This window comes from Urtica dioica, chromosome 2 (assembly GCF_054948205.1).
Source record: "Urtica dioica subsp. dioica isolate 48M chromosome 2, U.dioica_male_clone48M_v1_H2, whole genome shotgun sequence".
Classification (NCBI taxonomy): domain Eukaryota; kingdom Viridiplantae; phylum Streptophyta; class Magnoliopsida; order Rosales; family Urticaceae; genus Urtica; species Urtica dioica.
Genome location: NC_142757.1, coordinates 51,020,219 through 51,033,335, shown reverse-complemented (window position 1 = coordinate 51,033,335; position 13,117 = coordinate 51,020,219). Strand labels below are relative to the sequence as shown.

At 33.4% G+C, this 13,117-nt stretch overlaps 2 protein-coding genes and 1 non-coding gene across 5 annotated transcripts; 2 read left to right on the top strand and 1 right to left on the bottom strand.

Annotated features, from left to right (window-relative positions):
• Positions 1 to 2,241: 2,241 nt before the first annotated feature.
• LOC149405392 (G-box-binding factor 3-like) lies at positions 2,242 to 4,902 on the top strand. 3 transcript variants are annotated; one of them, XM_089607150.1, is made up of 7 exons: positions 2,242 to 2,513; positions 2,969 to 3,122; positions 3,210 to 3,261; positions 3,357 to 3,405; positions 3,714 to 3,892; positions 4,068 to 4,271; positions 4,435 to 4,902. In XM_089607150.1, exons 2-7 carry the CDS (start codon positions 3,034 to 3,036, stop codon positions 4,618 to 4,620), a joined length of 759 nt encoding a protein of 252 aa, XP_089463276.1. In that variant the 5' UTR covers positions 2,242 to 2,513; positions 2,969 to 3,033; the 3' UTR covers positions 4,621 to 4,902. The 3 variants fall into 3 exon arrangements, with proteins under 3 accessions (XP_089463276.1, XP_089463277.1, XP_089463275.1); XM_089607151.1 differs by having other exon boundaries at positions 2,243 to 2,513; positions 2,947 to 3,122; XM_089607149.1 differs by having other exon boundaries at positions 2,243 to 2,513; positions 2,924 to 3,122.
• Positions 4,903 to 6,700: 1,798 nt separating this feature from the next.
• Positions 6,701 to 9,344, top strand: LOC149405391 (putative glucose-6-phosphate 1-epimerase). The gene is made up of 8 exons (XM_089607828.1): positions 6,701 to 6,892; positions 7,058 to 7,132; positions 7,361 to 7,417; positions 7,686 to 7,849; positions 7,938 to 8,072; positions 8,176 to 8,278; positions 8,820 to 8,919; positions 9,034 to 9,344. The coding sequence occupies exons 1-8, from the start codon at positions 6,701 to 6,703 to the stop codon at positions 9,201 to 9,203; spliced, it is 996 nt and encodes a 331-aa protein (XP_089463954.1). The 3' UTR covers positions 9,204 to 9,344.
• Positions 9,345 to 9,732: 388 nt separating this feature from the next.
• Positions 9,733 to 9,804, bottom strand: TRNAM-CAU (transfer RNA methionine (anticodon CAU)). The gene has a single exon. It is a non-coding gene; the product is annotated as a tRNA-Met (tRNA).
• Between the last annotated feature and the right edge of the window lie 3,313 nt (positions 9,805 to 13,117).

Here is a 13,117-nt window from a genome sequence, read left to right as displayed (position 1 = left end):
TCCAGTTGAGCCCAAGCCCAAGAGCATGCTTGATAATCTTGAGTTCAGCTCGGCACATGCCTACTTTTGCTGAAGGATTTCGTTACAACCTACGAGCTCAACTCTTCACCAAGACTAAGTCCAAGCTCTCCACGTAATCAATCTGGAAAAAACGGTCTTCGCCTGACTTTATCCTCATCTCAGCTCAAGTCAACACACGTGTAGCTCCTCCAAGTTCTCCAATTCGACAACGTGTATTCAGGATCGACGACGAAGATGAACAGACTTCTGGTGACGAGAACTCCAGGCCTACGATGAATGTCTATCTTCTCCAGGATATTGATACGCCATTCTTCTCAAGCGTCGTAGTATCGAGATTAGAAGCTTGAAAGACCCAATCTTTGAAGCTAAGACCTTCCATATCACCGCTGCTCCAAGGTGCGAGGAAGATACACCCTCATTCGTGTCATCGCATTCAACTCCCCATACTTGTCCTCCATGTTCACACTTTCAGTCAGGTCCACTAATGAATTAACCTCGTCCTTGTCCATCAAAATATGACACCAGACTCCTCACTGAACCACCCAAAAAAACCCGTTAGACTGACAAAGTCTTAACTTGTTGACCATCACTCTTCCTAGGAAAAACGACAAAAGTCAGGAAGAAACTACAGATAATAGGAGTCAGATAAGATTCATAAAGGAGTAAAAGAAAAGTCTTTAGAAGAATGATCGTCAGATAACATTTGTTTATTGGACGTGTAAATATGTTGTGTGCACAACTAATAGGAGATTTTTACAAAAATGTAATTAGTTATTTCAGTAATATATTATTAAAGTACATTAAGCAACTGCATCAACGCATAAATAGCTAGTGTCTTAAAATTGATTAATGTGTTATTTAAATTAAATTTTGTATGAAATTAATAATAGTAAAAAAAAATGTTGCTAAAAAATAATAATAAGACGAGTAACTCATAAATTATTTTCTATATTTATAATTATTTGTAATCAATTTTTATTTTTTTAAAGTTTTATAATTTTTTTTGCGCAGTATTTACCATCTAAGTTTTTGATTTTTATTGATATATCTTTTTTTTATGAGCCCTTTATATATATATATATATATATATAAAAAAAAATGGAACACTCCTAATTGACGTGCAAGTTGCAACGTGGAGGGTCAAAGTATAAATAGTCACAATTTAAGATCTGATGTGCAAAATATTTGTTTGATGTGTCAGTGGTAGAAGTATGACATGTGGATGGAAAAACAGTAATAATTATTTCTCACCTTCTTAATTGGATTATAATATATAAATCGTCATTACTGAATACCAACTAATAGCATTAATGAGGATGATACACAAATTGAGTATATTTTTTTAAGACATATAAGCGTGTGTCTGTTTTTTTTAAGACCTCAAAGAACGAAAAAGTTTAAAATGCAAATTGACATACAAGCAAAGGTACTATTTATCTAACAAACTCTAAGCCATCTCTTCTGTGATATGGAATTAATACTTGAAAAAGACTAGTAAGACGCCGAATTCAATGTACGCATTAGCGGAAAAAAAAAAGAACACCGAGTTCAATATATAAATTTCAAATTTCTATTTTGTACATTTTCTGAATTTTATATTAAATTTATTTATTAGATTTTTTTTAAATAACTTAATAGCTTAATTTCTTTTAATTTATTTATCATATCTCACTTCTCATTCTTATTCTTGGACTACCTTTTTTGTATATTTTCTATTATGCCCATAGTGTTCCATTTCGAAAAACAAAACTAAACACGAATTTTAGGAATATTAGAACTCCATTATGACCTTACCGGAAATTATGATTATAGATGGCCCATAGTGTTCCATTTCGAAAAATATCAAAATTTCATCCAAATATCAAAGTTTAATGAAGTCTAAAATAAAAAATAAAAAAAATTAAAGAACAAACATCGAGAAAATGATTGCGTCAAACTTAAAAAAATTATTATTGCTCTAAAATTACTATCGCTATTTATGAAATTATGTTTTAAAAAAGCGCTATTATAGGGAATGTCTACTGGAAAAAATAAAACTGGTAGACGAGGTCTAGCGGGCCGGGTTCACGCTATCAGCCATAATGCCAGAACAATGTTTCGCTAACCCGAGTTCTATTTTCACAAACTTTATATTCAATTACATCACGACACGTGTAAGTAGGTGAGGTACTGTTCGAAACAAAGAATATTAGCCAATCAGGTTATCACAGTTTCACGGCCTCCTTTTTTTTTCTTTTCGCTCCTTCACCGACCTCGTGTCCATCACAAACCCACTCGCGCGAGTCATCGAAAGCCCAAAACGTCGTCACTCGCGCCGGCGCGTGAGCTATCGACCTCTCTCATCTTCTCTTCTCCGTCGCGAGGTTAATCAATTCCTGTCATCCGTAGAAATCTATCCTCTTGTTGGCATGAAAATTCCGACCCGAGGAGCGACTAAGGGTTAGGGTTTCTGAGCTCTTTGAATTGGTTTTGCTGGACCACGGACTGTTCAGGTGCGTTTTGCTACGTAATCGATCTGCTTTCGATTTAATTTTTTAGGAATTTAATACGTTTAGAGATCAATTTATAGCCGAAATTTCGGGAGAGAAAAAAAATAAACTTTGGCGTGATTTTTCGTACGGAAATGAAGTTATTAACCAGGAAGAAGATCTTTTAGATACGTGAAATTCAGGTGATTAGTTTCTATTCGATAATTTTTCGGTTTAATCCAAACTCATTAACAAGATGATCTCTTAAACGTGTCTCTGCTGTGTTTATACTTTATATTTCATAGGAGTTAAATGTTCGATGAAAATCAACTAAAGGTTTGACTAATCGCTGCGAGTTGAACTCAATTATCGAAACCATCCATTTCTTGGATTTATTAAAAATTACTTTATTTTAAATTTTTTTTTTACTTCAGCTCTGTTCATCAATTGCTAATAGAACTAATTAACCAAGTAATTAGAACTCTGAGGAGCAATATATGATCAAAGGAGTATCACCGTTCTCTGGTGATCAGTTGGAGAGAAAATGGAGCGAGGGTCGGCGAAGAGGAAGAAAAGGCTAAAGGGTTCCGATGAACCTTCAGTGCCGGTCAGAGAGGATAGTCTGTCACAAAGGTATGTTCTACTTATATTTCTAGAACTCGGAATATACCTCTTCAAAAATTTTGAGCTTTTTATTCATATACGTCTTGATGTGCGCAGATTGGATCGCAGTACAGACGAATTGGCTGATGAAAGCCCCGGAGACACTAGTGTATGATCGGAGTTTCGTTTTTTTAAATGAATTTAATAATTGCGCAATGTTATTTATCATGAAGATTAAGTGGCTTTTGGGTTTCCTCTTTGCAGGCTAACAAAGCGGAAAGGCAATACGGGGTTGAGAGCAACCAAACCAGGGGTAAGGAGAAATTTAATCTCAGTTTATAATTGGGTTTAGTTTAGCATTTTCATATAGAAGATTATTGATAAAGAACCTTTGAAATTCATTTGCGAGAGAAATGGGTATCCGAGAGCCGCAACAATCCCAACAATTTTATTTCTTACCTTGAAGAACTAATTATTCATATAGTTGTCCAGAGGCGTATCGATAATTTCCTGGAGTATGATCCGTTCAATTTTTAAAAACGATAAATAAGTTGAGTGAATGTGGAGCAGAAATCCATATTAATGTGCTTCTGGTCCTAATTAGCGATTGCTGAATTGTAGGCCCGATTTTTGTGGGATCAGATTATGGTGCAGCGAAAGTCATCTCATCGGGCGAAGGGCATACCATGCCACTTGGGAATTTTTCCGGTTATATCGAAGCCCCGTGTGAGAGCGCTGGAAATAATCCATCTTGTGTTGTTCCTTCAGGGGCAGGATTGTCTTTCGGTGTCTCGGCTATGGTACAACACTTCATAACCTTTTAGCATTTTCTGTTTTTTGTTGTTTTTTCTTAAGCAAGTTAAGAACTTTATTGACATTGGATGACTCTTGAATCACAATAGCTTTGAGATTTGATGAACAGAAACATGACTTTTAGGGAATCCCTTTTTTTTAATTTTTTATTTTATTTTTTAGGATGAAAGGCAGTTGAAACGGGAGAGAAGGAAACAGGCCAACCGAGAATCGGCAAGGAAGTCTCGATTGAGGAAACAGTACGAGTACGAGGAACTGATGAAGAATTGGGACTCCTTGAAAGCAGAGAACTCGGCGCTCAAATCCGAAATGGAACGACTAAATTCCGAGTCCGAAAAAGTTCGGCGCGAAAATGCCGACTTGATGGTACGTCCCTCGTTAATGTTTTGAGCATTTAACACAATAAATTCCTTTCTTATGAACGGAACAAAAATGTAATAGCAATACGTCCTAACGATTAAGTCGATATAATCTCTCTTTTGTGTATTTTAATTTTAATTTAATTTTGTTAACCCTTTCAAACTTGCAGGAGAGGGTGGAAAAGGCCGAGGCAGCACGAAATGGAAGGACGGTTTCGACCAGAACGAGCGAACCCGAGAAATCACAGGACATGTCCAGTAATTTAGGTCAGAATGAGCAAGAAAATAGTAATTCAGAAGCCAAGCTTCATCAATTGTTGGAAATGGAATCTAGGGGTGACTCAGTCGTAGCGTGATTTTCTGTGCTTCTGTTCTCTTTTTGTTAGGTTTACCGTATCGAGTGGAAAATTGGTATCTGAAGAAAAAAGCTTTGAAGTTCCTTAATTTGAACTTAGGAGTGTTAATTATATACACAGTTCCTTTTGTAGGGATAACATGATTGTCTTTAGGCTAGCGCATATTTTGAAAAAATAGTTTATGTTGTGTATTGTGTTTGGTTTGTGAGGTTTCTTAGATACTATGCCCAAAATATTTTTGGGAAATTATTTCTTATATCATATTTAAAGTTGTGCCTTTCACACCATAGATCTACCTCTTGCTGACTATCTCGCCAAGTCTGAATCTTTCAGCTCTGTGATGGGATCATAATCCAATTTGTGTATCAGCCCCCACAATATCAGTTTTAAATTTTAATTAGTGTCATTCCAAAAATATTGACTTTTAAATATCATGAACAACCCTATTTCTAAATGAAATGTAAAAAAAACTAAACACCGTAAACATGAAATAAAATAACCGCGTAGACAGCCGGTATTTATACGATTTAGTTTTTTTGGGTTCATATTTGTGGTATAATTTTTTAGAAATCGGTATGGCCGGTAATTTCTTTTCGGGATTACCAAATATCAATACGAGACTTTAGATTAAAAAAATGCGCCATCTTTCTCAAAAGTGGGTCAAATATTTGGATCTAAAAATGTCATTGCTTACTGTTTTCTCTCTTTCGGAATCTGTATGCTTTTGAAGCAGTCCAAGAACTTCCTAGTTTGACTTCAAAGAAATTTAATTTTGTACTTATTTTCGCAATGAGATTCATGTAATGTATCTATTTTAATTTTTGAAGCATAAAAAGAGTGACAGTACTTCAAGCTCTGTCCCATGGAACGATTATTCACTCTTTAGCGTTTTACACGTTGTTATGAGAATCAAATAATGTATATTGCTTCAATTCAACTGGTGTGACAAGATTCCATTGAATCCTACACTTATTCTGCTCATCTTTATAGAATATTTCAATGGTTTAATGAGGCCCGGAACTATGTGGAACAACGTTATCGAGTTTTTTTTTTCAACAAAGAAATATTACATTTTGGTGATAATGAGGATAAAATAAAGTGCCTTAATGACATATATAAATATAGGAATGTGAGTTAAAAAAAATAATTTGAAAACGGAATATGAGTAAATACATGAACTGAAGTCTTAAAATTATTATTAGTATTATTATTATTATTATTATTATTATTATTATATATAATTATATATGTATGAACAAATCATGAAATTTGACTGAGAGAGTAACATGAACCAACTACTACTACTTATTTAATATCTCCCTAAAAAAAAATAAAGTTCGTTATTCTGTTATCAGGTGTCATCGTCACATCTAGAGTATCGTTATTCCTCGTCAGAAGTAGACACAAAAACATCAACCCCATTTAGATAAAAAAAAAAAAAAAAACGATAACAACCCTATAATGGGATCCCCATTACTATTATAATAATTATAATAATAATAATAATAATACTAAGCATTATTATTGTTTTGTAAATGAGAAGGCAATTAATTAACCCAATGAGAAAACACATTTGTCCTTGTATTATTTTGTGAACTTTGCCAAGTCCTATATATATACACAACACACACGTCTTTTTTTTCGCTCTTTTTTCTTCTTCTCTTTTTTAAAACTTCATTTGCGTACCAATTACAAATAACAAATTAATTATAGAACCATCACATTTACTCATCTGTGTTCAAGCAATCGTTCGGTTCAACGATACTGGCATTTGTGTAATTAATCGCAAATGCGTAGGCGTATTGTTTTGTATATTAAAAAAGTCGTTCGAGTTTTGTTGCTGAGTCAGCATTTTGGCGGTGAAATACAGTTAGTTAAGTTGGTTCGTCGCTGTGGATTTCTGGTTTCGCTTCACGAGATAATCAAATCAGAGCTTTTTTTTTTTATTTCCTTTCTCTCTTTCTCAAATCACAAGAAACTTCTTCAAAAAGCCAGTTTTTTTTTTTTTCTCTTTCACAGAGATCAGAGATTTTCGATTCAATTTCATGTATGTTTTTCTCGAGAACTCAGCGGAACAAAAATGTACTATCGATCTCTTTCGAGTTCTAGCGTTCGTCGCCTGAAACCGTCGACGTCATCTTCTTCTCCGTCGTCGTCGCCGTCGTCTCCGACGTCTCCATCGTCGCCGAGTGGTTCTTCGGTGGAGGTCGTGAAGGACAGGCATGGCGTCGATCAAGCTCTCATCAGGAATCAAAAAGGATATTCTGTTCGAGTCAGTACCACTAACTATCGCGATTTTCCTTTTTTCCTTTTCTTTTCTTTTCTTTCAGTAATAATTTGTTTTCTTGTGATCCTTTTGAATTTCTCTGTTCGTTTCAATTGTCGAAAATTGAATCGCATTTCTTTATTTTACAATTTAATTTTTTCTATTTTTCAGGTGAGTTTGTACGGAGCTCAAGTTCTTTCATGGATGACTGACCGTGGAGAAGAACTCTTGTTTACCAGTAGCAAGGTAATTAAACATATTTAATTAGAAAGAAATAACAAAAAGAGAACTTTTGACTCGTATAACTTTTTTTTTTCAATTTTCCGAACTTCCTTTGTAAATATTATAGCCAATGATCAATTAAATTATATTTATTACTTAATTCTGTCTTATTGCGACTTGGAATTTCCGAAATTTGGTTTTGGTTTGACCTTTTTTTCCTGAATTTTTTTTTCAATGTCAAATTCTCCGCAGGCAACTTTCAAGCCACCAAAGGCATATAGAGGAGGTATCCCAATTTGTTTCCCACAGGTAAATTAATATGAACATTTTTTTTTTCTTAGCTTTTGTAATGTTAAAATTTAGATCATACACTGATGATAATTAAATAGGAGGTATTAATTATTCAAGATTGTAATCTTTAGGTGTTAGAATAATAATAATAAAAAAATTCTATTTGATACATGTAACAATACTATTTTGTTAAAGAAAGCGATTCAGGGATTAAAATGTTCATGGAATTTATATTTTTCTTTCAAAAAACAACCTAATAAATTAACAAGAATGAGAATTCTTATAGTTTGGAAACCGTGGAACTCTGGAGCAACATGGATTTGCTCGGAACAATATTTGGTCCCTCGAAACGAACCCTCCGCCATTGCCGGCCTCCGAGACCGTCGGAAAAACGTACATCGATTTCCTTCTCAAACCCTCGGACGAAGACCTCAAGATCTGGCCACATGTGTACGTTAAATCCTGTTTCTTGTACGCCAAGCAATCTTCTTTATTTCATTTATTTAAATTAATTTTTAAATTTTTTTTTTTTGGGCAGTTTCGAGTTCCGTTTGAGAGTGGCATTAGGACCGGACGGGCATTTGCACTTGATATCCCGAATCAGGAACGTCGACACGAAGCCTTTCAGCTTCTCGTTCGCCTTTCACACTTACTTGGCTGTCTCTGATATTGGGTTTGTTTTGAGTTCTTATCACTTGTTAATTTTTCATTTATTGAGATAATATTTGTTCATGATATTTATGGAAATTGTAGTACTATTTTTTCTTTTGTGACAGGGAAGTGAGGATTGAAGGCTTGGAAACTTATGACTACTTAGACAACCTTCGTCAAAGAGAGCGCTTCACCGATCAAGGAAACTCCTTAACCTTCGAATCCGAGGTGAATAAAAATAATTAATTAATATATAAGGATGTGTAAGAAAATCGAAAACACCATCAATTTTTGTCGTATGACTTTTTTTTTTTTTTTTTTTCCGTAATTTGGTATGGTCCGGTTTCAAATATAAAATTTGACCGGTTCTAAAATTTTGTATTTTGTTGATCCACGTTCCATATCTTTTTATTATTCTTGTGTTTTTCTTTTAATGTTTTCCCAATTTTTTTTTTATAGACAAATCGAATTTATGTGGAGACTCCAAATTTTTAATTTTCTTTCTGCTTTTAATTAAAAATAAAATAGTTTATATGTAAGGTGTGCAAGAAAATTGAAAACGCGCTCGATTTTTAAAATACGGGTTTATTTATTCCTAATATGGTATGGCCCGGTTTCAAATATTAAATTTGACCGATTCTATATAAAAAAAAAAAATGTATCTTGTCAAAACTAGTTAAAAAGCAACCCGCACACCAAATCGTTTTATTATTCTTGTGTTTAGTTTTTAATTGTTTTTCCCATTCAATTTTTTGTTTTTTTTTGGTAGACGGATCGAATTTATGTGGAGACTCCGAATTTGGTGGCGATTCTGGATCACGAGAGGAGGCGGACGTACTACATACGCAAGGAGGGACTTCCTGATTTCGGTTGGAATAAATTAGTAGTGCTTTAAATATATGGAATATGATCAATAAATGTGTATATATATAAATATTTCTGATTTATGGTGTGTGCGATGTAAAAAAAAAAAAAAAAAACAGTGGTTTGGAACCCGTGGGACAAGAAATCGAAAGCCATACCTGATTTCGGGGACGAAGATTATAAGAAGACTTTGTGCGTGGACGGGTCGGCAATAGAGACTCCGATAGTCGTGAAGCCAAATGAGGAATGGACCGGAAAAATCGAGCTCTTCCTCGCCTACAGAAGCTAATAATAATATCTGAATCTGAGTACATATTTTTTACTAGAAAAAAAAAGGGAATGTATTTTTTGGGCAATATTCTCTCCACAACTGTATAGAGTTGAAATAGATAGTAGAAACTCAAGTATATGCTGATTCATGGAATGGATTACAGGAATTATACTGTTCTTCAGAATATATTTTTTTGATTTGTTTTGATGACGGAGATTCGTAAAGAGAGTGCCGTTGGTTTTTCTTTCTTTTGTTATTATGTTCACTAATGTTTTTGGATCCAATTCTTTAATGTTCATTACAGTATAGTGAGTGGAAATATAAAATAAATATAAAAGAAATTTGGCGCGGAAGCTACTCTTATAATATTTTTTCTGATTTGTTTTGATGACGGAGATTCGTAAAGAGTGCCGTTGGTTTTTCTTTCTTTTGTTAAAAGTTCACTAATGTTTTTGGACCCAATTCATTAATGTTCATTACAGTATAGTCAGTGGAAATATAACAAATAAAAATATAAAAGCAATTTGGCGCGAAAGCTACTCTTTTATATCAGAGCCAGGTTTCGATCCTGGGACCTGTGGGTTATGGGCCCACCACGCTTCCGCTGCGCCACTCTGATTTGGTGATACATAAGCTGAATAAATATATATGTAATGGATGGACTATAATTTTCAACTATTTTTTCATAGAAAATGAAATCCACTCATTAATTACACATTCTCCTTCTTACTTTCTCTCTTATATTTTTTTTTCTCTTCTATTTTTCCATCCAAAACAACAAGAAAAAACTATGAGAGATTCTATTTTTCTATGTTTAAGTTTTCATGTATGGGAATAGGATCTCTGCGATATTAAAGTCATACTTGCAAAAATAGATGGCGCAGAAATTGAGAACTACATTCAAGTTCTTAAGGTATATATTTTTCTTATTTGGAGTTTGGGAAAATGATGTTTGGTTCGAATGCATTGTATGTATAGAAGGGTCTTATAATGCGGAGTCGTAAAGCCGTTGAGAAGGGTTCCATGTGGCATATCGGGAGTTGACCAACCGTTGCACTAATCTTCAAATGAATTTAGACATGTACAAGAAATGAATTGTATGCGGCTCAAGAAATGAATTTAGAGGTGTACAAGAAATGAATCGTATCAAAACAGATATTGAATAGAGAATATCAAGCATACTTGGACGTTGGCCACAGCCTTTGAGAGACTCAGTAGAAGCCTTGGTCGACGCAAAGTGTAATTAGATGACGGCAAAGTGCAACGCCGTATGCTTAATAAGACACCAAGATGGATCAATTGTTTCAATCCCATTGCCTCATTATTGCAGCAACCTCGCATTGCAAAAACTAGGGTCATCCTTCACGATATCAAATCCGAAACCGGTCAAAAAATCATACCGTCTAATAGTCTAAGTAAATTACAACTGACCATATCAAATAAGAGAAAAAGCTAGATTCGGTCAAATTGATTAAAACTGTCAGATACGTTACAAATCATTTTAGACTATAATGTTTTGGATTGTTAGACTATTTTAAACTAGATTTTTTGGGATTAGACAGTTTTATACATATTTTTATTATATTTTTCGTGAATACTAGTTGGTATGGTTAAATATAGGGTCCATTAGGAAAATAGCCAACTTATATAATACTTGGAAGTTATTTAGCTTGTAAATAAGAGGGAAATGGTATAAGGAAATAGAGTGAGGAAGAAATTGGAGAATACGGAACGTCCAATAAAATTGCAATTAATACAAAAATATTAGTTCGTAACACAAATCAAGTTTAGTGACCGTTTATTATTTTGGTTACAAAATCTTGCAAATGCCTAGAGATATCCCAGTTGCAGCGATGGCCACAAACAACGCCACCAATGCGGGTCTGGCAATGGGAATCTTACTTGAATAATTAAGAAAATCTTTATTTCGGGATCGGCCGATAATGATGCAAGGGCTTTGTTGATTAGAATGGAAACAAAATTAGACTTTTTAGAGAAAATTTGAATTTGCCTCCCACTTATTCAATCCAGTTAGCGAGTAGCGTAAGCGTTATTTAATTTTTTTAAAAAATTTATTTATGATTAACCGCGCCTGACCGGCCATTATTGTTTAAGAATTTGTTGTTCAAGTGATAACTTTGTTTTAGCAACTATTTTTTTTTAGTATATTTAGGAATAAATTAGTAGCATTACTGATTGCTTGGTATTTGATTAGAAAGTAGATTTAGTAAATAAAGAGGTTAAGATGTGAAAATTGCATGTATTATAGTGTGCTTTTGAAACTCATAGCAAGAATTACATGTCTAAAATTTTTACCACGAAATAATTGATTTTCATGCTATAAACGATATTTTTATTTATACACATACTTCGTTCTTAAAATAAATTGTTCATAATTTTATTTATAAGAAAAATAATACCAAAATAACTATTTACTGTTTGAAAAAAAATACAATTTTTAAATAATTTTAAAAAATTGCTATTTTAAAAATCTTATGCTTTAAAAATAGTAATTTTTCCTTTATATTTTAGACCTTGATTGCTTACTCTCTGTTTTTTTTTTTTTTTTTTTTTAGTTTATGAAAATTGATTGTTTATCTTTGACGTAGAAAAAAGTTCTCTTTAGAAATTTCAACTCAAATTAAGATGTTAGTGTTATTGGTTGTTCAGTCATGTATAGTCTTTTGAAATATATATATATATATATATATATATATATATATATATATATATATATATATATATATATATATATTTTCCAGTCATTGCTCACGTCAATTTAAAAATAATTGAGTCACACTTAAACCTCTGTTGTCAACTATCGTTGTGAAGATTAGGAAACCATTCACAAATCCTAGCTTTTTATTTTTTATGATCTGAATAGTTGAGATTCAGGCTTTTGTTAAGCAAAAAAGACAAAATCATGACATGTACCAAGCACGTATATGTCACATACAAATCCTTTAAAACATAACATAAATCAGTCAATTGTATGTCATAATATTTGAGCAATGAGCCAAAAAAATAGTCAATTTTGTAGAAAACAGGGTAGCATTACATGACAATTGACAAGAGAGGAACCCTCTAAAGAGGCTCTCTCTTATCCAATATTCCCAATCTCAAATACTTAAATCCAACTTTGTAAATCAAGATGGTTAGACATTTGCATATGATGTGTGTAAATAGACATTTGTATTTGATGTGTGTAAATAGACATTTTCATACCTCTCTCTCTCTCACACACAATTAATTTTATTTTGTAAGTATGGAATATAGTAAAATAGACATGTCTAGTGAAAAGAAATGGCAGTTTAATCCGAAACCCGTTAACCCGTCGGGTATCCGAGCTAAACGGGCCGGGTGATACCCGCTCAAATGGGTTAACGGGTAATACCCGTTATCATTTTTAGCGGGTACGGGTCGGGTGGCGGAAATAACATACCCGACTCGTTAACCCGACCCGTAAACATTAAAAAAAGACCCTAGAATTTTGATATTACTTATACGTACTCTCACACGTATAATTTCAGCTTTTATACTACTATATAACCTATGTAGTAGTGACAATTTTTTTTCTTATAATATGTGTCAATTTTTTTTATTAAAAAAAGCAGGTTAACGGGTGCATATTTTTGGCACCCATCACCCGGCGGGTATACCCGTTACCCGCCCCGTTTAAATAGACGGGTTAACGGATATGGGCTAACGGGTATTTTTTTTGGCAGGTACGAATATGGTAATGGTGTACCCGCTAAAACCCGTACCCGTTGCCATTCTTAAATAGTACAGGTTTCTTTCTCTCGAAGTGTCACATATTTTTAACGTAGGCTTTACTCATTCTCTCACAATTGTAGAACCCTTGCTATTTTTTTTAAAAATTAAAATTTATAAACAATTGGGATTTAATTGTAACTCAAATAACATTTCAAGTT